This window comes from Cuculus canorus, chromosome 11, assembly GCF_017976375.1.
Source record: "Cuculus canorus isolate bCucCan1 chromosome 11, bCucCan1.pri, whole genome shotgun sequence".
NCBI classification, from domain to species: domain Eukaryota; kingdom Metazoa; phylum Chordata; class Aves; order Cuculiformes; family Cuculidae; genus Cuculus; species Cuculus canorus.
Window position 1 is genome coordinate 9,266,331 of NC_071411.1, and position 27,483 is coordinate 9,293,813.

At 43.5% G+C, this 27,483-nt stretch overlaps 3 protein-coding genes across 15 annotated transcripts in view; 2 read left to right on the top strand and 1 right to left on the bottom strand.

The window, feature by feature from the left end:
* Window positions 1-8,094, top strand: part of PXK (PX domain containing serine/threonine kinase like) — a 36,618-nt gene extending 28,524 nt beyond the window's left edge. For 3 of the 11 annotated variants that reach the window (XM_054077027.1, XM_054077029.1, XM_054077034.1), the window contains 2 exons: window positions 212-274; window positions 6,981-8,094. In XM_054077027.1, the coding sequence (XP_053933002.1) occupies window positions 212-274; window positions 6,981-7,192 (275 nt within the window). In that variant the 3' untranslated portion in view covers window positions 7,193-8,094. Of the gene's footprint in view, window positions 1-211; window positions 275-3,572; window positions 3,962-6,980 lie in introns of all 11 variants that reach the window. The other 8 variants (XM_054077028.1, XM_054077030.1, XR_008451763.1 and 5 more) reach the window with 7 other exon arrangements.
* PDHB (pyruvate dehydrogenase E1 subunit beta) lies at window positions 8,060-12,943 on the bottom strand. Its single transcript, XM_054077037.1, has 9 exons — window positions 12,786-12,943; window positions 12,584-12,691; window positions 12,451-12,513; window positions 12,333-12,368; window positions 11,950-12,235; window positions 11,115-11,225; window positions 10,430-10,521; window positions 9,802-9,943; window positions 8,060-9,435 (listed from the first exon to the last, which is right to left on the bottom strand). Exons 1-9 carry the CDS (start codon window positions 12,882-12,884, stop codon window positions 9,290-9,292), a joined length of 1,083 nt encoding a protein of 360 aa, XP_053933012.1. The 5' UTR covers window positions 12,885-12,943; the 3' UTR covers window positions 8,060-9,289.
* Window positions 12,944-13,285: 342 nt separating this feature from the next.
* On the top strand, window positions 13,286-27,218 carry KCTD6 (potassium channel tetramerization domain containing 6). 3 transcript variants are annotated; one of them, XM_054077039.1, is made up of 3 exons: window positions 13,286-13,509; window positions 18,572-18,680; window positions 19,924-27,218. In XM_054077039.1, the coding sequence occupies exons 2-3, from the start codon at window positions 18,654-18,656 to the stop codon at window positions 20,608-20,610; spliced, it is 714 nt and encodes a 237-aa protein (XP_053933014.1). In that variant the 5' UTR covers window positions 13,286-13,509; window positions 18,572-18,653; the 3' UTR covers window positions 20,611-27,218. The 3 variants fall into 3 exon arrangements, with proteins under 3 accessions (XP_053933014.1, XP_053933015.1, XP_053933013.1); XM_054077040.1 differs by lacking the exon at window positions 13,286-13,509 and adding an exon at window positions 15,575-15,593 and having other exon boundaries at window positions 19,924-26,887; XM_054077038.1 differs by lacking the exon at window positions 13,286-13,509 and adding an exon at window positions 15,612-18,258 and having other exon boundaries at window positions 19,924-26,887.
* The last annotated feature ends 265 nt before the right edge of the window (window positions 27,219-27,483 follow it).

A 27,483-nucleotide genomic window follows, 5' to 3' on the forward strand; every position in this document is an offset into this window, starting at 1 on the left:
CTCCTCTGATACTGTGTTCTGTAAAGCATCCCTGTTCAGATTGGGTCTGAGTGACACTGTTTGTATGAATGGGAATCTTTCCCAAGATTTCAGTGGAAGCAGGATTGGATCTTCAGTCAATAAAGTTGGCCTGTTTCCAATAATCTGTCTTGTCTGACTGTGTTGAATTTTAATGTCACATCTTTAGTTACTAGTCTGTTGTTTTATTTAGCAGGCTCTGGGGCGAGTTCCCCATTAACTTCTCCATCATCCCCCACTCCGCCCTCTACAGCAGGTAAGTTCAAGAGTTGTTACAGTGTTCATCTTTTTCTTTGTTTTTTTATTTCCTCTGCCCCAACTGTGGGCACTATTCACAAGGATGTTTCAGGGTTGGTGCCTTCCAGGGATGGAACGCAGACATGACATTTTCCGTCAGCCTGAGTGTGGGCATTTGCTGTATTTAAGGGCTGTTGAGAACCTTTTAATACTATTCTTTTTCATCTGATAACCTTTCTTGAGATATACATGATATGATTTACCCTTAGAATATAAGTGCTTGCTTCAAGGTCTCTGTTATTCCAGTCCTACCGACATCGCTAATTTACAGTCATTTTCTGGGCCTCATGTTGCAGTATTCATTTGTTCTGGTATTAATGGTCTGTTGAGTCTGAAATACTGTTTGTTGATCCCTTGTTTTTGTGTATCGTTGCTTTACACCTGTACTGCTGTGATGTAGTTTCAGAAGTTTTGGGTGTGACAAATTCAGTGGCTTTGGCTGCACAGATCTCCCCTGTTCTGCTGCAGCCATTCATAACACCAGTAGAACTGGGAAAAAAAAGTCAGAGATTGATCTGTGTTAAAAATATCTTTGTTATTTTTAGCCAGTTCGCTCTTCCGATTTTCTGGATAACTCTGCAAACAGTTTTGCTAATGTTTAGGACAGGTGGTGAGAAGTGGTGAAGAATTTGCTTGAGTGGGCAATAGAAATGCTTGTGCAAATGTGATTACAAATCTGAATAATGAGCGATAGTGGATGTGCTTCAGTCTGAAAGGCTAGAAGCGTATCACTGGCAAACCTTAACAGCAAAAGCTGTTAGTGGAATACGTTTCTAGAAGGGAAGCAGTCCATAGCATGGCCATTTGTTACAGTGACTCATGCCATATGATTTCTTGTCCCAGGAGCTTTCTGCATAGCACAACTTGTTAACTGAAGCCATGCAGTAAAATTTGTGTTTTCTGTGGATAGTCTTTCAGAGGACACTGCAGTCTGTGTAATGTAATTCAAGTCAGTCACGTGGAAATTCAAATTAGTTATTCTCCTTCAAGTTGAGGGTATGTTGAAGTGTGTATTTTATAAACTAAATTCTCCCAGCTAGTCTAAACAAGATAATTCCTGTTACTCTGTTGCACAATAACAGCGCTGTTCTCTGGTCTTACTGACTCCTAGTTGAAGGTTTTATTTCAAGTTCTGTGTGTTTTAAAAAGGAAGTAGCTGAAAATTTGAAAGAAAATTTTGTACCTCCAAAGGACAGATATTTAGAATACATTTTTTCTTTTAATTTTCTGCAGTAAAACTACCTTTTACTTATGTTTTAACTTGAATGCGTTGGAACTTGATTGAAAGCTTTTTGAAGTTCTGAGCATGTGATGCAGGCTTATGTGTAGACATGGCTCAAACAGCTAAAAATGGCTCATGCTTGAGCTCAAAACTTGGCTCTGTTGTTCAAACCACATTGTCACAGTGTGTTGGTCATCCTGCTGCTGGTGTGCTCATGGTGATCTGTGGTGATCAGCCCTGTTTGACACAGTGCACATTGCCCAACTACGTTCAGATTGGAAAGTGGTTTAGTATGCTGATGGCTTTGATGCATTTGATTGTGTGTAAAGGCAAGTGTCACTATTTCAGGAATGTTTTTCTGAGCGGAATGTATAGAAGAAACTTCAGATATTAGCTCTAAGAAAAGATAGCGTACTTAATTTTTTTTTTCACTGGCAGCGTAGTAGTTTTAGCTATTCTAAGTAAGTGTGCTATTAATGACTCGGTGAAAATTTCACGGGCCTCACGGTAGGACTTTCTCTGTGACAACTGATGGATCTATAGCTTGTATCTCTCTCTTCGATTTTCATTGTACTTATTAATGATGTTTACCTCTAAGCCAAATTACTTGTGGGTATCAGTGTGTTGAGTGACTGTCAGAAGGCGAGGGACGCCCTCAGTCCGTCTTTGTGGTTTGATTGTGGTTGGGTTAGAATCATGCCACGTCAAATCATCTTGCTGATACAGTGGCATGGCAAAATGAAGGCTGACGTGGAGAGGTGTACCCACCAGAAGCTCTTGCCCTTGTCCTGGCCTGTAACCAAGCAAATCAGTGTAGTTTGTGAGTATGCGCAGAGCCAGAGATGCTGACTAGAGGGAACAGGCTCCAGGCTGACACGCCCTGGGGAAGGAACCTGGTTCAGGGGGTTTCTCACAGGTTAAGATATGCTTTGTCTCTGAACAAAGGCCTGGCAAGACTTTGCTTGCAGCAGTGTGCTTGGTATAGTCAATGCAAAACATGCTAAGAAATAAAATGATTGCTGGCTTCAGTTGTCTTTGTAGCGATAGCTGCAGCTGTAGGATTGAATGCATGACCTGCTTTGAGGGGCAAGGTGTCTACTGGAAATACAGGCTCTCCTGCGCATTTATCATTGACTAGAATGTTTGGGCTGGTTTTGTTGCTGATACCTGGCTAGATAACATCTTTGAAACACATTGCTTAGATCGTGGGAAGTGATTCTAATGTGACTTTCTGTGTTTCTGACATTCTCTTTTTCTTTACTTGCACAATTCTTTGCTTTCTTGAAAATGTGTTATTTTTAGCTGTGAGCTGTAGTTAGGGCCAGAAGGGATGCACAACGTCATGGAATGGGTTCTTTAAAACTCCACTGCATCTCCTCTAAATCTTGTAAGCCCGTAAAACAGAGAAGTTTTGGGGGCTTTTTTTTTCCTTGCCTGTGGGAGTAAAGGTGAGAGATTTGTACTTAACTTTAGCTGTCATTTTCTGTACCAGTTGTTCTGAATCCTGCAGTATGGCATATGTTTCATAGACGCCCATATGGAGCATCTTTTTCTGCTCTTCACCTTTCTGTAAGACAATTTGAATGCTTTAGCAAGTGCTGTTCTTGAGTGTCTCTGATACATGGAACATAAGTGTAAATATAGGTGTTAACATGACAGGGAGTGTTCCTTGAATGGAATTAATTTTGTCTTCTGTAGCTAGTCTTCCTGCAGATTTCTTGCTATATCTCTCCAAATGCACTTTAATCCTGTAAAGCTTGAATTATGGCATGTGCAACTGAAAGCATGTGTGCTGCATTTGCTCATCAAGTATAATAATGCTTCTAGCAAGAAAAATTGTGGTCCCTTATTTAGAATCTAAGTATTATATATATAATATGAAATAGTCGATCTGCTGTCCTCATGTTTGTCAGTGAATATCAATGTATTGATTTTTGTACTAACTTTTCAGCTAACAGTATCTATTTTTCTTACTTTGACACGAGAACCGGATGATTAACTTGTGTCCTTTCTCTTTCTCTGCTGTCTTCAATAGAGCATGCATCATTTTGAACGTGAATTTTCGGAAAAGTAAGCTAATGCTGATTTATCTCTTTAAAGATGCTCTGTTTCTGTATGGGAAAGTTGAATGCAAATCTTGAACTTGGTTAGTATTGGGAGGGAACAGAAGAAAAAGATTTGAACATTCGTTTGGATTATTTTAATGAAATACAGCATCTTTAAAAACTCTATCACTAAAATGATTTTCTTTGTTTGCATCCCATTCTCAGCCAAGTTTTTAATGCTGTTTGCACAATTACTGTCACTTTAAATTCATAATTAAGTTTTTGTTTCAATTCAGGCATCAAGTTTACAGCATCTGATTTACTTCCTATTCCTTTTAACACACTCTCTTAACAAAAATGTCCCTGTAAAAAACCCTTGGTAAGTTCTTGTTTGAGTGTTTTATTCTTACAACTGCATGAATGAGTAAAATGTATGTTTGCAGACAACTTCTTCCAGCATACGTATTGGAAAGGTCTAGTTATAAGTGAGCACTTGTCTCAAATGTTTTTTCTAGTGAATACAGGGAAGAATTTCACTGTTGGACAGAACAATTTGATCTGTAGATGTAACTGCATACGAGTACACTAGCGGGAACTCAGATTTCCTTTGTACCTCTCATGTCAAGAAGGGAAAGACAGCTTGGTTTTGATTGACTAATTGAAATGAATTGATTTGAAGATTTTCAGAAACATGCTCTTAATTAATGAGTTCAATGTGTAATGCTCATAGGTTGTCAGACACCATCCTCAAAACTGTATGTTTATGTTTTAAGGCAGAGCTCAAGTGTATGAGTGTCATAGTCTGTAATCAATGATGTTGTCGGCAGCTCAGTTTCAATAATAGTTAGTACTGAGGAATTTAACAAATTTCCTGGAAGAAAGGTGGCCTCTTCCTCTACCATGCTGTCTTTTCTGCTTTCATTGTAAAATAAACAGACCAAAATTTTAAGATAACGCATGGAATCTTGACCTAATAATACTTAGGTGATCCAAGCACTTTGTGGGTTTTTTGCCCCTCTGTCAAATGTGTACGTTCTTCACTGCGTATGTTACTGTTGTATTTGTATTCCAAAGGTAGTCCTGGCCACTGTTTTCATGGTCATTCTCTATTGCATCTTGTACCACTACTTGCACGACCTCTTCAACGTCACCTTGCAGTTCCAGCCAAAATTCTTGTCTTTGTTCTCTGCAGTTCTTGCATCTCTTCCAAGCCATTTAATTTATGATTAGCTGGTCTTGCATTTTTCACAGCAGTTCATCCAATCACTTTGGTGATAGTGCCAGTCCTGCAGTGTTCTGCTCTGACCCCTTTAACTGCAAAAGTGGTTACTTGAACTGTTCTTGATCTTGTTCTTTCTTTGGCAAAGTGTCAAGATTTGCTTTGCTGCACTTGCTGGCAGTCTGTATGTGCGAGAAACAGAAGGACTCTAAGCTATGCGATGGTTTTCCAGTATTTTTAATAATAAATTGACTGACATCTTTGGCTAGTGTAAAAAGTTCATTTGGATAAGTTAGATGGAAACAAGGCATAAATGTGCAATTTATTTCAGTTGGTGCTAACATCATGCAGTGTTTTGATTACTTAAGAGAGCAGCTGATCCACATGCAACAGGCACCTTAAATTGTGTCAGTTGATCTCTGATATTTCTACTAGGACTTGAATATTTCCTCTGGAATAGGGGGAGAGTGAAGATTAGCCCCATATGTACTTCCATGTTTTGTTGTCACAGAACTGTTTTTCACACCAATAAGAATTTCTCGTGAAGAGTTGGAAGTGGTACAATCGCATCATGTATTAACATACACTGGCAAAATGGAATGCTTTGTGTGAAATCTCTGCATTTGGAGTTTGCTTCCCTATGGGAAAATTCTCTCTTCTAAGACTGGTAGAAATAGAAAATGAGGGAGCTTTGAGTATGACTTTCATCTAGTGTAACACCTTTTTTTAATTACAGCAGTTATTTCTCACTATTACTTGTTGGTCTGAGAGCAAGCGTGAGGGAGGAATTGAGAGAGAAGTGGAGTACAGAGAACTTTGCCTGCTTTTTGTTTTCTGTAGCTGAGCTTTATGCTTCATCAAATCCCTCTTGAGTGTGTGCGACATCATGTTAACTGCTTGGTATTTGCTTGCTTCATATCAAGCAGTTCTGCTTTAGTAACCACAGCCTCTTGATTGACCTCGTGTTGCGTTGTGTCACAGTTCTTGCCATTACACAGTTCTTGTATCCCTCTTTGTAGGTTAGAGCTACCAAAAGTGTTACGCTATAGGCGCCATCTGTCTTTCTAGACTTACTATGGAATAGTAAAATTCACTGTTGAATAGTTGTAAGATACTAATCATTATACCCCATGCTCATTCCATAATATATTAGACAAGCCAAGCCCATCACGCTCCGTGTAGCTGGGAATATACTGCAAATGCCACCTTCCAATAGACATCTGGTGGAATGGCAAGGGGTCACCCCTTTGCTCTTGCTCCAGCACAGATCTTTTGATTATACTTGTGTAGAAATGATGGCGTAATGTGCAGCAGCTGAGCTGCACAAGATCAGGGTGTTTGGGCGAGCTGCTTGGGGCAAGTAAAGCCACCTGCCTGGATCTGAGCTGCCAGGAAGCACCACCACGTGGGCTGGCTGCATGCCCCACTGTGGGCTCTGGCTTTCCAGGGCGTCAGAACATGGAGGCTGAGGCATGGTGAGAAGGAAGAGATGGATGTGACTGGGGTAGGAAGCAAGGACCAGAGTGCAAAGGTGATTGGTGGGAGCACAGGAGCCAGGCAAGGGATGAGAGTGGCAGATGGTTGTGATTCATTCAGCTGGTGTAACAAGCATTTGTTACATGGTTGGGGAAAGTCTGACAGTACTGTGGAAGCTTAAAACGCTTCCAGAAAACTCTATCTGCAGTTAGTACTTCAAAAAAGGAATATATTCTGAAAAAGCAGTCATGACAAATACTACAGCAATGTGGTCCTTTCTAAGAACGTGTAGTCATATAAATAAGAACAGGTAGTAAGACTTGCTTCCAGTTTTGTAGTTGTTCATGACAACTGTTCAAGAGCAAACTGCTTCACTGGGCACAACAAGAGAAACTGAAGCTGGAAGTCCTATTACGTGATCTGCATTTCCTTCAGAGCAAGATCACATTTGAGTCATGTTTTCCACCACTGAGTACCGAGGCACTTCAGGCTTAATTTCAGAGGTGTCTCAGATGACTCCCCTGCAGATAGAGGGATCTGATCACTTTGGCATTTTTCATCTGTTCTGTTCTTCACACTCCACTGGCATTCCAGGAATGATGTGACTAGTGCAGGACTGACCAAGTCCAGCTAAGAGCTGCAGTCCTCTGCAGCAAGACCTCCTAGACATAATCACACCACATCTTCTCTCCTCAACTAACAGGAGCATCATCGATACCCCCAGCACCGCCACCGCCGCCCCTGCCACCAGCAGCTCCTCCTCCTCCTCCAAGTACAGAGGTGCCAACGCAGCCAAGCCCACAGCCCGATGTCAGTGCAAGCCGAGGAGCCTTACTCAGCTCCATTCAAAACTTTCAGAAAGGAACTCTGAAGAAAACACAGACCTGTGATTACAGTGCTCCCAGGATCAGCTGAGGCCACAGCTCACACCAGGGTTCAATTCCCTCTCCCCACCCTGTGCTTTCTGGGAACAAGACCCTCCTGACCGGTGACCAATCTCCAGCATACAGCAGCTAATCAAGCTGTAGCTCCATTTACTCCTATTTCAGCTCTTTTGGAGTAGCAGCACTACCCTGTCTGAATTGTGTTGCCATGCTGTGCTAGGTACTCCATTCTTTTTTGGTTTCAAGAACTTTGTTCTCTGGCTACAGTTTCAGGGGTACAGCAATTTCTATACAGCTAAATAAAAACCTGAAAATAGGAATGACCATGATCATGGTGAATTAATGCATTTTTTCCAGCTCTATTCCACCCCTTTTTTTCAAATGACAGGAATGTAGTTTTAGCCTGCTCAGTTTTTCGACACTTTTCATGTGCTTGTAACTCATCTTAATTCTTGCTGCATTGAATCAGTAAGTTTTGTTTCAGATAATCCACCACCCTCCTCCCCCTCCAAACCCTTAAAGCGTACTGCACAGGGTGAGGGAAATGGAGAATTAAATCTTATTCTCAGCATATTTGCTGGAGTGAGAACGCAGTTTCATTACACTTGTTTAAATGGACATCTTACCTGTAACTCTAAGGGAAGTGTTTTTAAATGAGGAAGCAGTTGAAATGGGCGTTAATAGGGCGCTGGGATATTATTCTTGATTTAGTTAAATGCAAAGTTACTTCAAGTTAATTCTACAGCTTAAACTTTATTGAAAGATCCTTTTTGATTTAAAACCTTAAACAAATTGCACTTTAAAGGATTATGGATAATCCATTTTTTTTAAATTCAAGTACATTAGTGTTTGTTACTATGCAGAGAATGTCTGTACAAAGTTCTATGTAACCTGTGATATTCAGTTGTTTTTATTAAAATGTTAATGGAATTCCTTCGGCAGCGTGGTGGTGGGTGTGTTCTGCTAGGATTGCACCTGCAAGCCGGACTTCCTAAGAGCACTTCTGCTAAAGGAAATACCCTGACAGGTATTGCTGGGCCTTAACTGAAGCAGGACCCGAGCTCTTCCGTCTGCTCTCAGGGGTAAGTATCGCCTCTCTGAGGGTTCAGCAGAGCAGCAGCCTGCTGGGCAGACAGGCCAAGGGCCCCACTGCCGACTCTGCTTTGTAGCTTTCGCTCTGTGCCAGAAGCTGCTGAACAAAACCTAGCAGAGCTCTCCCTGCCTGTCCAGTCAGGACAAGCCCCTCAGTTAAATCCTGCTGTGTGGTGCTCTGCTGAATGGCTGCTGCAGCAGCTTCTCAGCTCTTCAAACACAATCTCTGCTTCAGCCCCAGGGTCGGTGCGTCTGAATGAAATAAGTTATTTGACACTGCAGGAGCTTTAGTTTGAACGTGCCCTGGTCAGCCCTTGTGATGAGTTAAAAAAAAAATACATAAAGCAAAGCATCTGGGCAAGTATTTTTTTATCACTGTATGTGGCAGTCAGTGAAGAAAAAGTAGGCAGCACTTCCCATCACAAACTCAAGAGGATCAGGATCTTTATTTAAGCTCCTGTGCGGCAGCTTTCCTGCATGACTGGAGTGCTCTTCAAATTAAGTGTCAGCCATCTCATAACCGACACCACTTCCAAAAGGCTTCCAAAGCCACTTTGTGCGGATAGTTGCGTTAACTGTTGAACTGAAAAGCAAGGCTTCACCTGCTCCAGTTTGATCATTCGCCTTCAATAAGCCTTACAACCGTGGGTTGTACAGCATTCCAGGGCTGGACTCGGGGCCCCCTCTTGCTCACTGCAGTTCTTCACTCAGCCACCACTACAGCCAGTTTAACACAGCCGGTCTGGTAATTACAAGCCAAGCAGAAACAGAGGATTTTTACCTCAATCTTAATTTAGAATGGGATTTCTCCACATAGAGTAGCACGAACCCACCTGTACTGTTGAACAAACAAGCATGACCACATTACACTGTTGCTTATATGAAGCGTGGCTGAGAAGGTTGACCCCCTATAAATGCCCTGGGGGGTCACTGTACTTTCCCCCCTGTACAAAAGTTCATGTAGCTACAGAAGTTATGCATACAGCTTGCCCTACACCACTGACACAAGCATGACTTTAAAATGTGTATTTACAAGTTAGATATTTAATGTTTTCTTCACTGCAAATATTATATCCTTCACTTGAGGTATGCAGTTATCTTCTAAAATTTTTGCATAAGGCATTGGAACGTCTGCACCAGTAACACGCACGGCTGGAGCATCCAAGTAGTTAAAGGCAGGTCCTGAAACAGAGAAGAGTTGTCAGGTTGCCATGCTCTATGGGTTTTCTCTCAATTCAATTTCTGAACCTTAATCTACTTAAACAATTTTGTTCCCGTAGCTCTAACATTCCAGCGAGTGCTGTTCCTGCTCATTTGTCTTCATGTACTGTGGTTTAGACAAAAAACTTCCATCCTGCTTCTCCCACATTGGGATAAGCATTGCTCACAGCAGAGGATGAGTGGGATCCACCTGCGATAATCAAGACAGCTAGGCTCAAGCTCCTCGGATATAACCCCCATCACCTTGCCTTCATCTGGCTTTATCAAGAAGTTGTCACGATTTAGACTAGGGAATGAGATCAACATGGATACTGCAAAACTCGGTACCTTCCATGATCCTGGCACAGATTTCAGCTCCTACTCCAAATTGTGGCCAGCCACCTTCCACAGTTACAAGATGATTTGTCTTTACAACACTGGCTTCCACAGTTTCAATATCCATTGGTCGAATGGTTCGCAGATTTACAACCTGGAGGGGGACACATAGGGACTGTGTGAGTGTTGCTGTGGTCTAAGCCTGTCAGTTACCACTGTTTGGGTACAGAGACCTTTAGCACTTTCATCTATTCTGACATGAAGACAAGACTTCAAGTTAATAAAATTTCTAACGATTTATTCTGGCAGAGACTGCACACAACAGTTTTTGGTGGCTGTTGGGAAATCCCAGATAAGCAAGTCTTGCTATATCAAGATACAACTATACTAATACATACTGTCATTGTTCTGCTTACCGGACAGCTGGATCAATCTGAAAATTGTTCGTAGTTCTGCCTTAGTTTTGTGATGAAAAGATGAAATTCAGAAACATGCAACGCACATGCTGTTAAGGCATTTACAAATATAAGCAGCTCGTAGTTTTTACACTGAAGTTTTGCAGCACCTGAACGAGAAGACCCTCTGCTTTTTTCCCTACTCCAGGAAAAGAAAAAAAAAAATCAACAGAAACCAAACCCACCTCACACTCTACACCTTCTTTGGCAAGTACAGCAGCTGCTTCCAAACAGTGTCCAACGGGTCTTGAGTGTGACACTAACGTAACATGAGTTCCTAGAACAGAAACAAGCGTTACAAGAGAAAAATACTTTAAGAATGAAAGCTTTTTTCCAGACTTTGAGGTCCTTTCAAGGTGAAGGTGGGATTTTATTGTAAATTTAAGTTCCTTACATTTATTTTAAATGATAAGTATTCTACACCCGCACACAAAGAGTGGTAGCAGAAGGACTATGCTGACATAAACTTTAACCTTTAATTCAGGGAACTAAAGTGATATTTCATATAGTTTTCAGATTATCGTTTTCAAACATTCATATAAATTCAGTAGTGAATCATGAACAAATGGGGCTGAAATATTACAATGATCTCTTTCTGCATTTTTTGACAAAAATTACATACTGAGGTGATGATCACCTACTCCATCTCTGTACTATAGAGAAAATCCTTTAAAAGGGTATGCTTTGAAATACAGAGAATCAGGTCATCTTTCTTTATATGGGCAACAGAACAATAAAATGTACTACTGGATAAAATAACATTTGAACACTTCCTGTACCCCATGAGAGCAGCACGCTGAATAGCTAAGATATTAAAAAACTCCCTCAGCAGTTCAGTAAATAAGGAAACAAACTGTATCCCTGGCTTACCTTCCCTTTCTATTTTAGCTTTTCCAATTGGAACAATGAAATCCTTTGACTGTGCCTGTTCAGACATTTCAAAGGGAACACCATACAGTAATTCATTTTCCAGCATCACAACTAGAAGAAAACATACTTGGATTAACGCATACATCTGCAGGCACTGCACTGATGATGAGCAGTACTGCAGCAGACAGAACGACACACAAAGCCCACCCAGGCAACAAGGACTTGTTCAGGTTAACAGAAGCAATAAAATAAAATAAAAAAATAGAAATAAAAATCACTACCATTACTTCAATGGCTGAATTATTAAAAAAATTGTTTAAAATTAGTCTTAAATGAGGTCAGATATTTGACTGTTGGTAGATGACAGCAGAATCACTCGTTTTAGAAAGGTCTTAAGATTTTCCATGCATGTTTGTGAGAAATAAAGACAAAGGCTGCCCTACTTTTAATGAATGACATTCATGCAAACGTAATGATCAACAAAAATGAGTTATATAGACACTGTACATGCAGGAACTCCTCCTGCCTCATCTTCATCCTTTTTAATCCCTCTATGATAGATTCATAAATACTTCTAAGTTTCCCAGACTGGCACTAAAGACATGCAGCTGGCAACAACACAGAATTAGCCTGCTGCCAGCAGGCAAGTGACTGTTAGGAAAAGAAATATTTCTGTGCCTCTGCGAGTACCCTAAGGCTGCAGTAAAGCAACTTTAAGTGTTCTGGAGCTTAACAATCTTTTTTTAGGCAGCTGTTTTAAATGGGGCAGGAGGGGAAGACAGACCTTTTTTTCAGAATCAAATGCTAGGTATTGCCATGATCTGCCTGCGTTCACCTGGATTATCATCCCGGATCGATGCTTTCAGCAGACCCTTGGAATCTTCTGAGCTCCAAGGACTAACAACTTTCAGTCCCGGGCAGTGCCCGTACCAAGCTGCGAAACACTGTGAGTGTTGGGCAGCAACTCCCGCAGATGCCCCATTGGGTCCCCGGAAGACAATGGGAACGGCGATGGATCCTGCAGACATGTAACAGGTCTTGGCAGCGGAGTTTATAACCTGATCGATCGCTTGCATGGAGAAGTTGAATGTCATGAATTCACAGACCGGTCTCAACCCCGCCTGTTAGATATATTACAGCATATTTTAGTATATCTTGATATAAAATAAGTTTATTTTAAGAGTTTAATCGGGAGTAAAGGAATGTAAATTTACAAACCATAGCAGCACCGACCGCGATGCCCGCGAAGCCCATCTGAAAGTGAACGAAACCGAGAGTAAGTGCGGGGAGCGGCTGGCGAAGGGGCGGTCAGGGCAGGGGATGGGGGTAGCCTCACCTCCGATATCGGGGTGTCGATCACCCTCTTGTCCCCATATTTCTTCCAGAGCCCCCTGGAGATCTGCAGGGCAGGAGAGGGGGGTCAGGGCCCGCGAGAGGCCCCGGCCCGCCCCGGAACGGCGGCCACGCACCTTGTAAGCACCATCGTACTGGGCCACCTCCTCGCCCAGCAGAAAGACGCGCTCGTCCCGCTCCAGCTCCTCATCCAGCGCTTGGTTCAGCGCGTCCCGCACCGTCACCTACGAGACACGGGCAGGCTGGCAGGGCGCGGCCCTCACCGCCCCTCGCCGCCCCCGCACGCTTCCCCCAGCCCCTCTCTGCCGGCCCCGCTACCTGGATGGCGGCCGCCGCGGAGAGGTGGATCCCGCGGCGCTGTTGGAGGAGCGGCCGCCCCGCAGCCAGGAGCCGCAGCGCCGCCGCAGCCGCCGCCATCTTCACCGTGTCCTCTACCGCGGGCCCCGCCACGCGCCGCACGTGACGCAGAGGCCACGCCCCTAACGCGGCCAATGACGACGAAGCCACGCCCCCCGCTCTGCCAATGACCCTGAGGCCACACCCCTCACTCTGCCAATGACATCGCGGCCCCGCCCCTCCGCACGCCGCCCAAACTCTCGCGAGAGTCCGCGTGCGCGGCGGGATGCGCGGCCCTTGGCGCGCCACTTCCGGTCCCCCGTGGCGGCGGCGGCCGGTCCACCCGGGAGGCCCCGTGCGCCCGTCCTGCGCTGACGGGGAGGCGCATGGCTCGGGTCCCAGCGCCCCGCCCGCGGCCACGGCTTCGCCCTTCGGCCACGGGGCTGCCCGAGCCGCGCCCCTCACAGGCCCCCCGGTGACGCCGCGGCGACCGCAAGGCCGAGGCGGGCCCGAGCGCGGCCACCGGGCTGTGGGCTCTGAACGGGGGCGGTGCCGAGGGAGGCGCGGCCCGGGCGGAGCTTGGCTGGGACGCGCCCTCGGTCCGCCCCCGCCCGTGCCGGCCGCTCGGCTCCGGGATCGCCTGCAGTCGCCACCGCTCCTGTCGCTGCTGTCGCCGGTTTCTGCCTCCGCGCCGGGAGCTGCGCCCGTGAGTGCCGGGCCGGGGGGCGCGGGGCCTGCCCTGGTTCCAGGCAGCGCGGAGGGCCGGGTGTGCCCGGTGCCGGGGAGGTGGGGCGCCCGGACAGTGGCAGGGAGCACGTTGAGGCCGCGTCCCGGGCAGGGGCGAGGGGCTGGGCTCCCGGGGTCTTTTCGGAGCCGGGGGAGGACTGCGGCGCCCCGGTGTTAGGATGGGGAGGGGACAGCCGTTGCACGGGTCCTGCTCCCGGTTGAGCTGGAGAAGGATGCTGGGGTGGGAGCCGGGGTGCCCAGCGCGGATCTCTGGCAGGAAGGGTCTGGAATAGGTGGGTCCCGCCCTGCGCTGGGAGGCTGTGGGTCCTTCTGCCCCAGCGGGGACAGGAGGCAGAGCTGGGGCGCTGGTTTAGGGTGAGGGCTCTTGGGTCACTCACAGGGAGAAGGCAGAACGTCTGGGTTGATTTCCAGCATCTTTGCTGAATCATTGTGATCCAGGGGAGTGTTCTTCCACTGTGAGCGTTCTGGCTTTTCTGTGATGGAAACAGATGCTTCCCAGTGCCAGATGCAGGCCTGGGTCCCTCTTTGGCCAGGGGTCATAGGAAGGGTTTCTGCCGTTCTCTTGCCATTGCTCCATGGTCTGTGCATGTGCCTCTCTGGTCCGTGCATGTGCTGGTGTGTGCAGGGAGCCTCGGTGTTTCTGACACCTGCGTTTCTCCAAAGCCATCTAGACACACATTTCCACATGCAGACAGCTACCAGTTAGTTTCACAGCAGCAACGTACATGGGTAAAACCCAACCATTGTCATGGGGGCTTGCGTTCCTTCAGCAGCACAAGGCTACATACAGGGGTCTTCTTTTGGCTCTCATGAGAGGAGGACCAAAGTAGTATCACGACATGGGCGTTTCAAACCAGTAGCAGTTAAAGTTTGGAACCTGAACTTAAACCAGGGTGTTGTAGAGCTCCTCAGGGGAGGGAAGGAAACTCAGGAGTTTGGAATTTATAGTGAAGCAATTAGACATAAAGGAGTGAAAATGCTGAGTGGCTGGTGTGAGCGTTTTTCCTTCCTGCCTGAGGTGAGGACTAAGTAAAAAGCAACTAAAGACAAGCAAGAACTAAGTTGATTTTTAATAAACTACATTAGTCATTATAAACTTGACATGCGTATAAGGTATCTGCTGAATTACCAGAAGATTCGGTAACCAGTTGCTTTAAGAACTTGCCTGCTCTTTGGTTACGGTAGCACAGTGCTGGATCCTCATGGATTTGCTCTGCAGACTATAGTCTTGCTGTACAGTGTGTGGAGTACAGTCATCACTGATGCTAGCTTAGGTTTTGTCCATTCAGGTGAGTCACCAATAATGAATTACAATAAAAACTTGCCTTTCAAATGTTATGAGTGGCTGGGGAATAGAGAGGCTGTCTGTGTGCAGCGCTGCTGTGCTGAGGGGCAGGAGTTCCTTTTTCTCATCTTTGGACATGGAAGCGTGAGAGGCAGGGAGCTCACTGTGTGGGTGAGTAGCTTGAAATACCGAGTTCATTTATCTGTATAAGTAGAGTCCTGTCTTTGCTCTTTTTAATTTTTAAGTTGCCATTGGTAGAATTCCTGTCGACTCTGGACTGGCCTAGAAATCTAAGGTAACTGATGTTAAACAGTTTATGTTTCAATATTGATATCAAACTGTCCTAGTGCTTTAAGTAAATTCTTAAATTTTTTTGTTGGAAAAACTAGATGGAAAACATTCAGAGCAAATTAGGTGGTGCATGCCTCTTGACTTTAACTCATATTTCTGCCTCTCCTTTAAGTATCTGTGTATGACACAAACACTATGATTTTCTCTAGATGCAGTGTGTAGCCTGTGGCCTTGACCAGATGCAGTGCACGTGGTCCCAGCTGTACAGGCGCTTGGCAGTGCTGCTGACATCCCCTGGGCCTGTCCTGAGCCCACGTGTGTATGTGTGTTCACAGATGCAGATGTTCAGCTGACTCTCACTTGGTTTCTCTGAATTTCACCTTGCAGAATGGTTGCGTGTTAGCAGTTCTGTTCTGGGAGAAGCCCTGCTGAAGTTAATGGGACTACCTGTTGCAGTAGTGTTACTGGTAAATAGTCTTGTAATCCTCTGAGTCATAATACGTGAAATGAGAGGGAGCAGTTTATAAATGAGGTGTCCAATTTGGTGTATTAAGTGTGAAATGATGACTTGAGCGCTTTTCTTCAAAGGTGCTCGCCTCTCATTGTACCTTTCTAGTTTCAGATGCACTTGGGGCTGGGCTATGGCAGCAGCTATGATGACCATGCTAACGCTGTCCATCTTCTCGCTGCTTGAAGAAGCAGCTTAATGAAAGCAGGGCTGTGGTTTGACACAATCAGCGTGCTTCTGTCACCACAGAACCACGTCCAGTTTCGCTTAAATGGTGTCAGCAGTTTCATCTTGACTGAATGTTTGTTACAGTTATTAAAGACAGGCTGTCTTTGGATATGGCTGCATGTCCTCTGCTGTCAGGATGCGAGCAGCCACGTTAGCGAGGCTGTCCCTGGGTGTGGTGTGGTGTTGTGTGACACTGGGACAAGAGCTGGCTTGAGGCTGCCCATCCCAGGGTATGGATGGAGCGAATATCTGCCCACCTTTAAGATGCATCACTATTTCATTCAGGAAGAATTTACAGCATCATTAAAAGAGCATCATGAAGGGCGTACGTCCCCACCCTTGTTGTGATGTGGTTGCTGGTCCTAATCTCAGGTGGTACCCGAACAGAACTGTTGATGAAGTTGTCTAGAAATTCCCAGGCTGCTGAGGTGAGCGGGGGATAGCTGTGATCACATTCGAGTATTTTAACATGGCCTCCCAGTATTGTCCCTTTGTGTTGTGCGTCTCACTCCAGCGCTGGCTTTGCCAGGGAGGTTTGTGTGTGCTCAGTGACGCTGGGTCCCTATGCAAAGAGCAGTGAGACTTCTCAACGCCACTTATATTTTGAGGGCTGGGTTTGTTTTGGCTAATTACTCTCCTAAATTACTTGCTCTGGTGTTACATAGCAATGCTGTGATCAAAGATTAGTTCATACCGTCGTACAGACAGGTAGTGCCATCTTTTTCTTTCTCTGACTAAAGGAAGTCTTGATTAATCTGTACTGTGAACTTAGATGCTGACCAAAATAAATAGCGTCTGTCTGCCAGTTTAAATAACTGATGGACATCTCTTTTTCTGAGAAATATTCTGCATGTATAATTCAAATTAATTCTATTAAGACTGCAAATCTCATCTGTCAAAAGTTCTAGCTGGCTATGTCATTTCGCTTTGAAGTGAATGTTTACCTTGAATATCAGAAACCTGTAGCAGTCTCTTATGGATTTAATGCATCCACATGTTATACTTGACCAGAAGAACACCTATAGGTGCTGGAATTTGAAAAGTGTAGCTATTGATAAAAGCTAATGAGGTTTACTTGAATGACAATTCCAGATAAAGAAAACCTGAATGAATTCACTTCTTGATTTGTGAGCAGTTAAAAAAAAAAATAATTACAGATGTTGGCAAAAGAGCTGGCATTCCAGGTTTATCTGCTGGGGAGGGATGTGCTTTAATGTATTTTCTTGAGGCGTGCTTTGTCTCTAATTTGTAAAAATAGGATCCTGGTATGACTAGTTCTGTATCTTAGTATTCCCTAGTCTTTTTTTGTCTGACCTCAGGATTTTCATATCCCATTTTTTGTTTTTTTTCTGCTATTCAGTGCAGCTGAGGCTGTGCTCATGCTGCGGGCTCTGAAGGTCTGACCTGCCAGACGCTGTTGTGCCCAGGCTGTGGATTTGGGGAGGGTAGCTGGGCCCAGAGAGGTGGGATGTGCTGCCTTGCTCTGTGGTGAATGAGGCTGACCTCGTTTGCTAGGAACAAGAAGAGAAAGTAATTGTTTTGGTTGGGAATTAACTGCGGACCTTCAGTTGCTTTGGAATGTAGGGCTCTGGCTCAGCTAAATCTTCATGCTGCTTTTGGCTGTGTGACTGTGTGTGTTGAAATTTGCTAGTAAAGAGGATGGGAGCAGAAGTCTTGGTAACTGTGTGATCTTTAAGATATAAAAATAAACAAAGCTGAGAAGTTGCACCCTTCTTAAAACAGACTGATCTAAATTTTCAACAATTTTAGCAGAGAGACAGGCTCTGGGTAGGGATAGAGGCTTACTGACAACTCGCTTCTCTGTCTGTGCATCGCTTGACGTGGTTGATAGGCCACCTTTGGAAAATGTCTTCTGGTGTCTGGGGTCATTCACTGTTCCCTCCACCAGAGCCTTAGGTTGCACAACCCATGCTGTGCATTTCCCTTGCCATGCTTGTGTGAAGAGAGTCTCCTTGTTATGCAAGTCAGCAGTTCAGCTTCTTCTGGGAAGTAACAGCATGAACCACTTCTCAAATTGCTTTTGTTGGGGCATTGTTGAAAACATGTTTGATGTCTTCTGGCTTGTCCCTAAAGAGATTTCTCTCGTGAGCGTGTATGTGTCTGTGAAGTCCATTCGTACTCTTTGTACATTAATGCTGTCAATTGTAGTTCTCTACTACTGAACTAATTCCACAGTGAGATTTTTTTTTTCCCTTTCTTACCATTCATTGACTTTCATGTTTGATTTATTCTTCTGCAGAGTTTGAAACTGGAGCATGGGAATTTTGACTAATATTAATGGATCATATGTATGACTTCAATGGTGGCTGAACAAACCTTTTTTAATTGGGAAAAGGACATCTGTCTTTCAAAGTACTCAGTTACCAGGGTGAAAGGTAGTCCATTTGTGAATGTACATTATTCTCTGAGGCACACTGCTTGTTATTTAACAAAACTGAGATGGTCAGACAGCTGGTGAAGTGATTATCCCTGTGCTCCGGAGGCAGTCCTGTGGGTAGCATGTAGGGAGAATGAGGGAAAAGCTCGTTTGTAGATTCTCCTACTAATGTGGCTTTGTAACTGGCTGCTCTCCTGGCAGAGAGCCTGCCTTTGATTAGAAAGCATTCCCCTTGGTTTTTCTTGTAGGTACTGATGGTCTGCCATGTTTTGTTCTTTGTTTTGTGTTTTTGTGTGTGGTTTTTCCTGCAGGAAGATAATAAGAGGTGAATTGCGTAGCCTTTCAGCAGTCTTCTGTTAAACTTGGAATACCACAGTTCAAGCAATTGAACAGATGGATAATGGAGACTGGGGATATATGGTAAGTGAGCCTCTGTAAGCGTGCGCTGTGTGGTACGACTGAGCTTTTGAGATCCTGTGGTAAGAATCCTTCCAGATCTGTCTTGTGTAGACCCAGAACTTCAGTCATGTGAGAAGAAAAACTGTGCTTGTTACTTCAGCTTGCTTACATTCTCAGGAGTGTTTCACCTCACCTGCTGTTTGTGGGGAGAGCTCAGATTTGTATTTCCTAGGTACAAATAGTGAGTACTTAACTGGTGCCTGAAGCTCACTATTACCATTTTCCTAACACAAAAAAACCTGAAAGTAGTTTGTGCTTCCTGCATATGACTTTAAGGACTTTGTCATTTTATTAGGACTTTGTAATTTTATTTATGAAGAAAAATATTTTTCCTTGTAAACCCCGTTTCAAACCAGACAAACACATCTTATTTTTCTCCTCTTCTCTTTCTCTAAACATTCTGCTGCCGTGCATATGTCTCTCTTCTCTGGCTGGCCTCAGTCCTGGTTGTTCGGGTTGGTGGCCAGATGGGATTTATGTTCCTTTCTCTCTTGCTTCCTCATGTGCTATCTGGAAGCTGATGCAGACTGGTTTGTGCTATGCCCTCCCTCTTCTGTGCAGCATGCTAATTTGCTAATAAATATTTCTTTTTAAAGGTAAAAGCTGAAAGTTCTTTTTTGTTTGTTTTAACGATACCTCTTAACCAGTGCCTGAATAAGTTTGATTGTTAGCTCTTGGACCTTTGTCTAAACTTGCATTGTCATCCTCTTTTGAGGGAGAGAAAGAGGCTTCAGACTCATTCAGCTGTTTTGTCTGTCTGTCTTTACTCTCTGTTTTTTTTTTGTTTTGTTCTAGAATGAGAGACAGATTGTGAAAGTCAGGAACACTGGTGGGCCTCCATTAGACTAACTTGTTCTTCAGGAAATCTCTGTTCTCATTTCCCCATCTGTAGAGTAAGAAAAAATTTGTTGCCCAAATGCAAAACTTGCTGCTGTGACAGTAGCTCAGTTGTTAAGATTTCTAAAGCATCCTGGAAACACACATTCTGAATATTAAGTATCATCCTGTCTAGTTGCCAGTTGTGCCTTGTTGCTAGGTGGCTTGGATTTATTCGTGTTCAAACACCTCTTAAAGGCTTGGAATGAGAGAAGTGTGATTCTCTCCAGAGCTTGCAGGTTTCAAACCATATTTGCCATGTGTGTCAGTGAGGTGATCAAATCTTCTTGTGGTGGCTTGATAAACTCTGCGATTTCTCTCTTTCTAGATGACTGATCCAGTCACGCTAAATGTGGGTGGACACATGTATACGACATCCCTCACAACTCTAACGAGATATCCTGACTCAATGCTTGGGGCCATGTTCAGGGGAGACTTCCCCACTGCCAGGGACTCTCAGGGCAATTACTTTATTGACAGAGATGGACCACTTTTCCGTTATGTTCTTAACTTTTTAAGGACCTCAGAGCTCACTTTGCCACTGGACTTCAAGGAGTTCGACCTACTTCGTAAGGAGGCGGACTTCTATCAGATTGAACCACTAATTCAGTGTCTTAATGACCCTAAGCCGCTGTATCCTGTGGATACCTTTGAGGAGGTGGTGGAGCTCTCCAGCACCCGCAAGCTTTCCAAGTACTCCAACCCAGTGGCTGTCATCATCACGCAGCTCACGATCACAACGAAAGTCCATTCGTTACTGGAAGGCATTTCAAACCACTTCACAAAGTGGAATAAGCATATGATGGACACCAGGGACTGCCAGGTTTCCTTCACTTTTGGGCCATGCGATTACCACCAGGAAGTGTCGCTCAGAGTCCATCTCATGGAGTACATCACAAAGCAAGGCTTCACGATCAGGAATACCAGAGTTCATCATATGAGCGAGCGTGCCAATGAAAACACAGTGGAGCACAACTGGACTTTCTGTAGACTGGCACGGAAAACAGATGACTGATTCTGACTCCACAGGAGCCACTTCAGTGATTAGCAACTTAATTGGACAGTATACCCGAGAGAGTCTGGATTTTGACTAAAGCAACAACGTGGGCTTTTTTTTATACAACTATTTATTGTTTATCAGTAAGGACTGGAGGAGTTTCGTTCTCTAGCAGCTCTGTCCTTTTGTCCTGTTCAGAAAAAAACATGCATGTGCCTGTTCAGTCGAGACACCTTTTTATTTGAAAGAGGGAGTCTGAAGAATTAGTACAATAGGGTATTTTGGGTCATTAACACAATTCTCTGACGCAACTTAAAGTGCTAAAATTAACTCAGTTTAAATGGTTTCTAATCCATCTAATGCTACGGAACTGGGAGCAAGAAACAAACAGAATTTAAGATGCAATTGGGGAAAAGCTGCTATCATGTAGACTAATTACATTTCTAAATCAATAAACAGTATTGTAATATTCTAGGAAAACAAATCCCACTCTTTAAAAGTACTTGATAAGTACAGTTTCTTACAGTTATGACAACTGTTTCTTTCTATGCATATAAACCAAGCAACCAAATATTATCTGTAGCCATGGAAATATGATTAGAAATGTTTATATTGGATTCTAAATGCAAAACGTCCCAGTGGTAGAATTCATATTTTTAATGCCTGGTGCAATATTATTCCCAACTGTAATGCCTGCCAGCAAGAAGCTAATAAAAATGTGAAATACAGAATACTATTTTGTATTTTTTTTAATCTTCTAGAATTCTAATACTTAAAAAACCAAAACCAACTAAACAAACAAAAAAACCCACCCAGAATCTGTTTTTTCTGTTCTACAGAGTAGTTCAGATGCTCTGGGAGGGCTCCATTCTCCTACGTTATGGACGTACTTTGTTCGGTTTTTGTCTTAATCAGTTGATTCAACTCTCCTTGTTAGAGAAGAAGCTTGTGTTTTGAAAACTGCATTGTGACTGATGCAGGATGGCAAGTAATTGTACTGGCTAAAGGGATAGGAATGGAGGGAACACAGAGCCGTAGCTTAGGAGCTTGTAGCTGCTAAGTAATGTCTGGTTTGTTAGTGATTTATCTCGCGACTTTATATATCTAAAATTTTAACCGTAGTGTGCTGTTTCTGATGATGTTCAAGTCAAGGTACTCAGGTTCTGTGTTCACTCAAGTTCAGTTTCGATAGCCATTTCTGCTTATTGTGGGCACTTTCTCATAGGTATTAATAGAATTGCTGATTGTGCTCTTACTTGAATGTAGTTGGGAGTAAAAGTGTTGATGCCAGTCCTGATGAATGGGTCATGTTCTCTTGTAAAGTTCTTTTCACAAGTGTTCCCTGCCACAACTTCTTTGCTTTCTGTGCTTTGTGGACCACAGCTCTTTGGGGATGTAAGACAGAGTATGGATTTCTATGGCAGCTGCTGGTTCTTGAAGGCAGGAGGTTTCTATCCCATCTCTCACTCAGACGATCTGTCTTCTGGGTGTATCTGTCATATTTTGGCTCCCTCTTTTCATACATTGTAGGGGTTTTGACTTATTTGTAATAAGAGGCATTTAAGAGCATTATTCTTGCTATAAGGGGGGAAAGAAAAGATGAACTGATGAAGCTCAGGAAAAGTGGTTGTTTCTTTACTGCAACACGTGGTAAGAAATATCTGTGTTAACTGGCACTGAATTATAATCACAAGATGTTCTTTGCAACACTTCATTTACTAGCAAATTAATGACTGGCCTGGATCAGCCTGCCCTTTCTGCAATTATGAAATATAATAATTAGAGAAGCAGTATTCCAAATAATACACTTTATTGGAGCCTAAGATTTATAGAAAAACAGTGTATCTATATTAATGGCAGAGTAAATTCTGGAGACAGGAGTTTGCATCGACTTTGTCTCAGTCTCCATTAGGAATACTCCACTGCTAAGCAAGTTAAGTGCTATTCTAATTGTCCAACCAGATGCACTTTCTAGTATGCTTCTTGATCTAAGAGAGCAAGTTGTTCCTAGAACCCAAGGACCACAATTTTACCTTGCTTGTTTTTTTTCAGTAAAGTGGGAGGTTTTGTTTGGTTTTGTGTTTGCTTTTTGTTTTTATTTGTTTTTAAGGCACTGCAGTTATGACACACTCATAATGTATTTAGTTTTTTTCCCTTAATCCTCATAGTGGATTTAGAAAAAGAGTAAGAAAGACAAAAGGCATCATTTTGATGCTATCAGGACACTTGAGGTTGAAATGGCAAACCCTAGGCTATTTCTGACTAGATTGCCTCATCACAGTGGGTGCCACTCAGCATTGTTTGGCTTTTGTCTGATTAAATGCAAATGGCTGGCTAAGAATCTCGTTTCATACTTTTTGCAACTGATTATTAATTCTGATTAGTCATTAGTGATGCTTCATAAATGTCCCGCTGCACAAAGACAGCAGGAAGCGTGTGACCTTCACTTACATCATGGTCTTCATCATTTTGACAGCGTGTTGTGAACAAGTGGCTTCAAATACCTCTTATAGGCTGGGCTCATCTGTTCAGGATGAGAATGTAGAAGGAAATTAATGGTAATTAAGAAGAAGGAAAAGGCTGTTATTTCTTTAAGGATGATCTGTGAAATACAGAAAGCTAGACTATTTAAAAAAACTCAAACAACCAGCTACTTCAGCTATGCAAGATCTCTTTCCCTGTAGTGAGTGCTGTCCTTCATAACCAGTACACAATTCCCATCCAGCTGGGACAGCATACTATTTAACTTCCAAAAATATGCTTGAACTTGAATGCTTGCTGAAGGCAAATTTTGTGTTCAGCTGTAGAATTTCAAAGGGTTGCTGTCTACCACAGTAAAAATCTCACTTAAGGCAAAATGAGTTTTCAAACAGAGCAATAGCTATTTGCATCATGCAGGATTTACATTACTTCACGATATGGATGAATTAAGAAGTGAAAGTGGAGCTCTAAAGAACATGAAGGATGAAATTTGCTTTGTTTAACATTTATAGTCTTTCTGGTTAAATATCTTATTTAAAAAAAAAAAAATATTGTGCTAGTAAATGTACCAGCGAATGGAAAATATCCTGCAATCATTGGCTCTTGCAACCATCTACTGTTGCTCCATCATATATAAACTATGTAAACAGACTTTTGTTTTAGTTTATTTTGTACAGTTACTAAAACTATATTGGTGGCACAGGACAGCCCAGCTCCCTGGTACAAGCTGTCTTATGCTGGGGGCTGTAATTCATCCTTACGTTAAATGTCTGAGATAAGACAATAGGTGGCATAATTGGAATATCACAAGTCATTGTTCTAAGCGAGATACTAAGAATTAAAGCCTTTTATTCTACCTTTGTCTATGCTGCTGTTATTAAAAGAAAAGCAAACCGTTTCTGCTCCTGCTAATGCAGAAGTTGCCTGGCTGTAATCCAGCAGCTGTACCTTGTTGGTCGGTGCCTTCCGAGCCCACTTGCAGAGCTGTTGGCAGTTACAACGGACAGGTTTACCAAGCACAGAAGTCAAACTCTTACCTGTGAGGTCAAAAGCATCCACTAGTGGAACAGCATCCTTCCTTCAGAGCAGGTAAATGAATTTCATGTTACCGAAGCAGGTATTGCTTTGTAAGGAAGGAAAATACGGCAAAGGTAAAGTTGAAAGTCAGTTGTCCGCGTTTCTCAGTCTAAAATGCTTGTGCCAGTTTTCCACCTTGCCTGCACTTTGGGCAAATTCCTACTTGTTTTGATTCCTCAGAGGCGTGTTCTACTAATACCCTGAGTTGTCTGTACTGTTGAGTTGGTATTTGCAGGGTCCTGTAATCACTTGGGGTCTGTCCCTAATTTCCTAATTTAGGATTCAATCTCCTCTTGGGTATTTCCTTAGCAGACTCTGCCAGTTCTTGCTTTTGTTTTTCACTGGATTTGGGTTTTTTTTTGTTTTGTTTTTCTTACGCTGTTTGTGGTTGTCTTACAAAAGGGAATAAGATTGCTACTAGACTGATGGGAAGTGCTTTGCTGATCTTAACCTTCATCTGCTCTTAAGTATTTCTAGTTCTTCTGCTATCTTTGTATCTGTAAGAACAAAGCAACACTGAACCACACCAAGGGCCCATCTGGCCCAGGAGTCGGTCTGACAGCAGTCAGCAAAAGACAGAGTGAAGGGCAGCATCTTTTAAGCAAAAGGTGGTTTCTTTTCCCTTGTCCTCCCATCATCATGGATGCAGGAAGTTGTGCTGGCGGTATCCCACACCTGAGATACGGGGATGCAAAGCAGTCATGTTGGCATTTGCATCCACTAGTTCCTTTTGGGGAAGGAATGTTTGCGGGTTTGGGAAAGGCCAGGATTTTGCTACAGATGGGGAAGTGTTTGTAGCCTTTCTACTGATTGTAAATAACTCACTCAAATTATTCAAGTAAATACCATTTAATTCCTGAATCCTGTTAACAAGGCATGGATGAACACAGAGAAGTTGCAATGAATTCCAGAGATAATGATGTGTTGGGCTTCTGAAAATGCTATGTTCAGCTTATTGCTTAACTTGAATTCTGCCATCAGTTCTGAAAATGCTTGCTCTTTGGCTCGCTCCTGTTCTGCCCTTGGTCATGGTGTGTTCTTGTTTCTTGCCAGATGGCTTAAGTAGAATTCTACATACAGTAGCAACTTGCTTCTCTGCACCCAAGGTTACTCTGTCCTTAACAAACAGCGCTGAGTAGGGAAAGGTGAACCCTTTGTCAAGAAGCCTTTGTGAGTGTTGTGGCAAGTAAAAACCTTAGCATATCTCAAAATTCACTTAATTTGTAACAAACGGCATTGAGCAGATGCATCTGAACTAGCTGTAGGCAGGAATGTCTGGGTACCAGTTGCGACTCAGCCATGGCAACAGTGTAGGCTGTATTAGCTGTGGCTTAAGCAGATTTTGCAGTGTACGATCGGCTGCTGTGGCTGCCTCCTGCCAGTGCTGCTTTCGCTCTACTGCAGATACTAGAAGATGTTTAGGATTTCTTGATTTATAATTTAAAATTTCATGTTACAGAAGTTTAATTTAGAGATTGCAGAGTAGCTGGACCCTTAAGTCTGCTTTGCTGTGAAAATGAACTCTGTGTAGATGTTTTTTTCTATCAATTTCTAGCGCTGCCAGGCAATGAGCATAAAATCCGAGTGAGGTGAATTGACTTTGGAGATGTTGCCATAGGTACAGCAGCACTATTTTATGTCTATTACAAGGACAAACTGAATAGCTGTGTATTTCCTCTCCTCATGCTAGAGCAGCTCACCAAACGACAGGCAGGAGGTCCAGGTACAATGTTGTGACCATGCCCATTTGACCTCCAGATAATGCAAAGATAAGTTAAAAAAGAGGTCACAAAGATGTTTCATAATCTTCTGCATGCCAGCCTTGGTCTTGAGTTTTTTCCAGATTCTGCAAAGTTTTTCACTGTGATGTAGTGGCAGTGAGCCTGGAAAACAAATGCAATCAACAGTGAATGCACCTCAAAACACTTTTAGTAGGCCAAGTGACTCAAATGTTCTTGCAAAGAATATAAAACCTTTTCATCTCCCTGGCACTTCTCTTGTCTGTTTTCTTTCTTTCCTGGTTGACCAGGTCTTTTGCATTCATGTCTTACAGCGACAGCAGAGAGGAGAGTTGGGGGTGTAAACAGTCAACACGGTGCTATTTGTAAACTCTAGAAAACCACTTCAGAAATCATGGTAGTACTTACACTGACTATTTCTAATGAATCCTTCAAAGAGTTTGTGTGATGGAAACACATTGGAATTGTGCTTGAGTTGACTGCTAGCAAGTGAATCTTGGCTATGCATCAATAAGTGAAAATTCTTTTGTTGAAGACTTTGGGCTCATGGCACATCGTCTCAGTGTCTATAGCATTTCAGTGCTGAAAAAATCTGTTGTCACAGATACACAACCAAACTTGCCTCTCACGTAAACTGATAATCTCTGGGTCAGACACCAGTAAAGTGTCTGTCACCTTAAATACTAGCTGAGGTCCAGAGCACATGAAGCAGGCTGACTCCAACCGTCCACGGGAAGGCTCTCGTTGTGCTGACGTTACTGTGGTGGTGGATGGTGGTGGTATCTGCTGTGTGGGTTCACTCCCACACTGTACAGTTCTCCTCCCAGCTGTGGGTGTACGCACGCACACCTGCAATCCAGCTCTTCCTGCTGGCACGGTCAAGCGGCGTGGAGGCCAGCGCGGACTGCAGAACCTGCGTTAGAAGCTGGGTGGCTACTCATGCAATTAATCTGTGTGGAGTCTGCAGCAGAGCCATGACCGGTGTCTGAGCCACTCAGGTGAGAGCTGGCAGGCAGCAGTTCCTATAGCTGCCGTGCCTGTTGGGTGGGTGAGTCTCCAGAGAAGGTGTGGAATAAGAAGTAAATACAGAATTGCCCAAGAAGGCAGCAGGCTATCAAGGTTTTAAAGTTACGGGGGACTCTCAGGGCGTTTGGGTGACTGTTCCTCTCTCTGAAGCATCTGTGAAACTTCTGGGGCCCAGATCCCATTTTCTGAAGCGTCTAGCAGCACAATTGCCACTGGCAATACCACAGCCAGCCCTCTGCACGTTGAGCTCTTCAGAAACAGATTATTTCTGACTAGTCCTACTACATCTAGGTTCTCCTTACTTCTCAGAAAGAGCTGGAATCCAACACCTCCTCTGACACGTGGCCTCCTCTGCTCTTCGGTCCAGGCAATGGTCACTCCTTTGAGGAAGGGAACAGCTTCTTCAGCTTTGTGTGCGGAGAGCACTGGTCAGAGCCTTTTCTAGAGGTAATCTCAAATAGGAACATTTTGCTTCACTTTCATTTCACTAAAATATATATTTACATTTAAACAATTATGGGGAAGATAATTTTTTAATTTTTTTAAAATTAATTTAATTTTTTAATAG

Coding starts and splice junctions, on each gene's coding strand:
- PDHB (XM_054077037.1), bottom strand. CDS start 12,884: ATGGCGGCGGCTGCGGCGGCGCTGCGGCTCCTGGCTGCGGGGCGGCCG. Junction 12,692..12,785: donor CCGCGGCGGCCGCCATCCAG/GTAGCGGGGCCG, acceptor CGTGTCTCGTAG/GTGACGGTGCGGGACGCGCT. Junction 12,369..12,450: donor TCGACACCCCGATATCGGAG/GTGAGGCTACCC, acceptor GTTCACTTTCAG/ATGGGCTTCGCGGGCATCGC.
- KCTD6 (XM_054077039.1), top strand. CDS start 18,654: ATGGATAATGGAGACTGGGGATATATG. Junction 18,681..19,923: donor ATGGAGACTGGGGATATATG/GTAAGTGAGCCT, acceptor CTCTCTTTCTAG/ATGACTGATCCAGTCACGCT.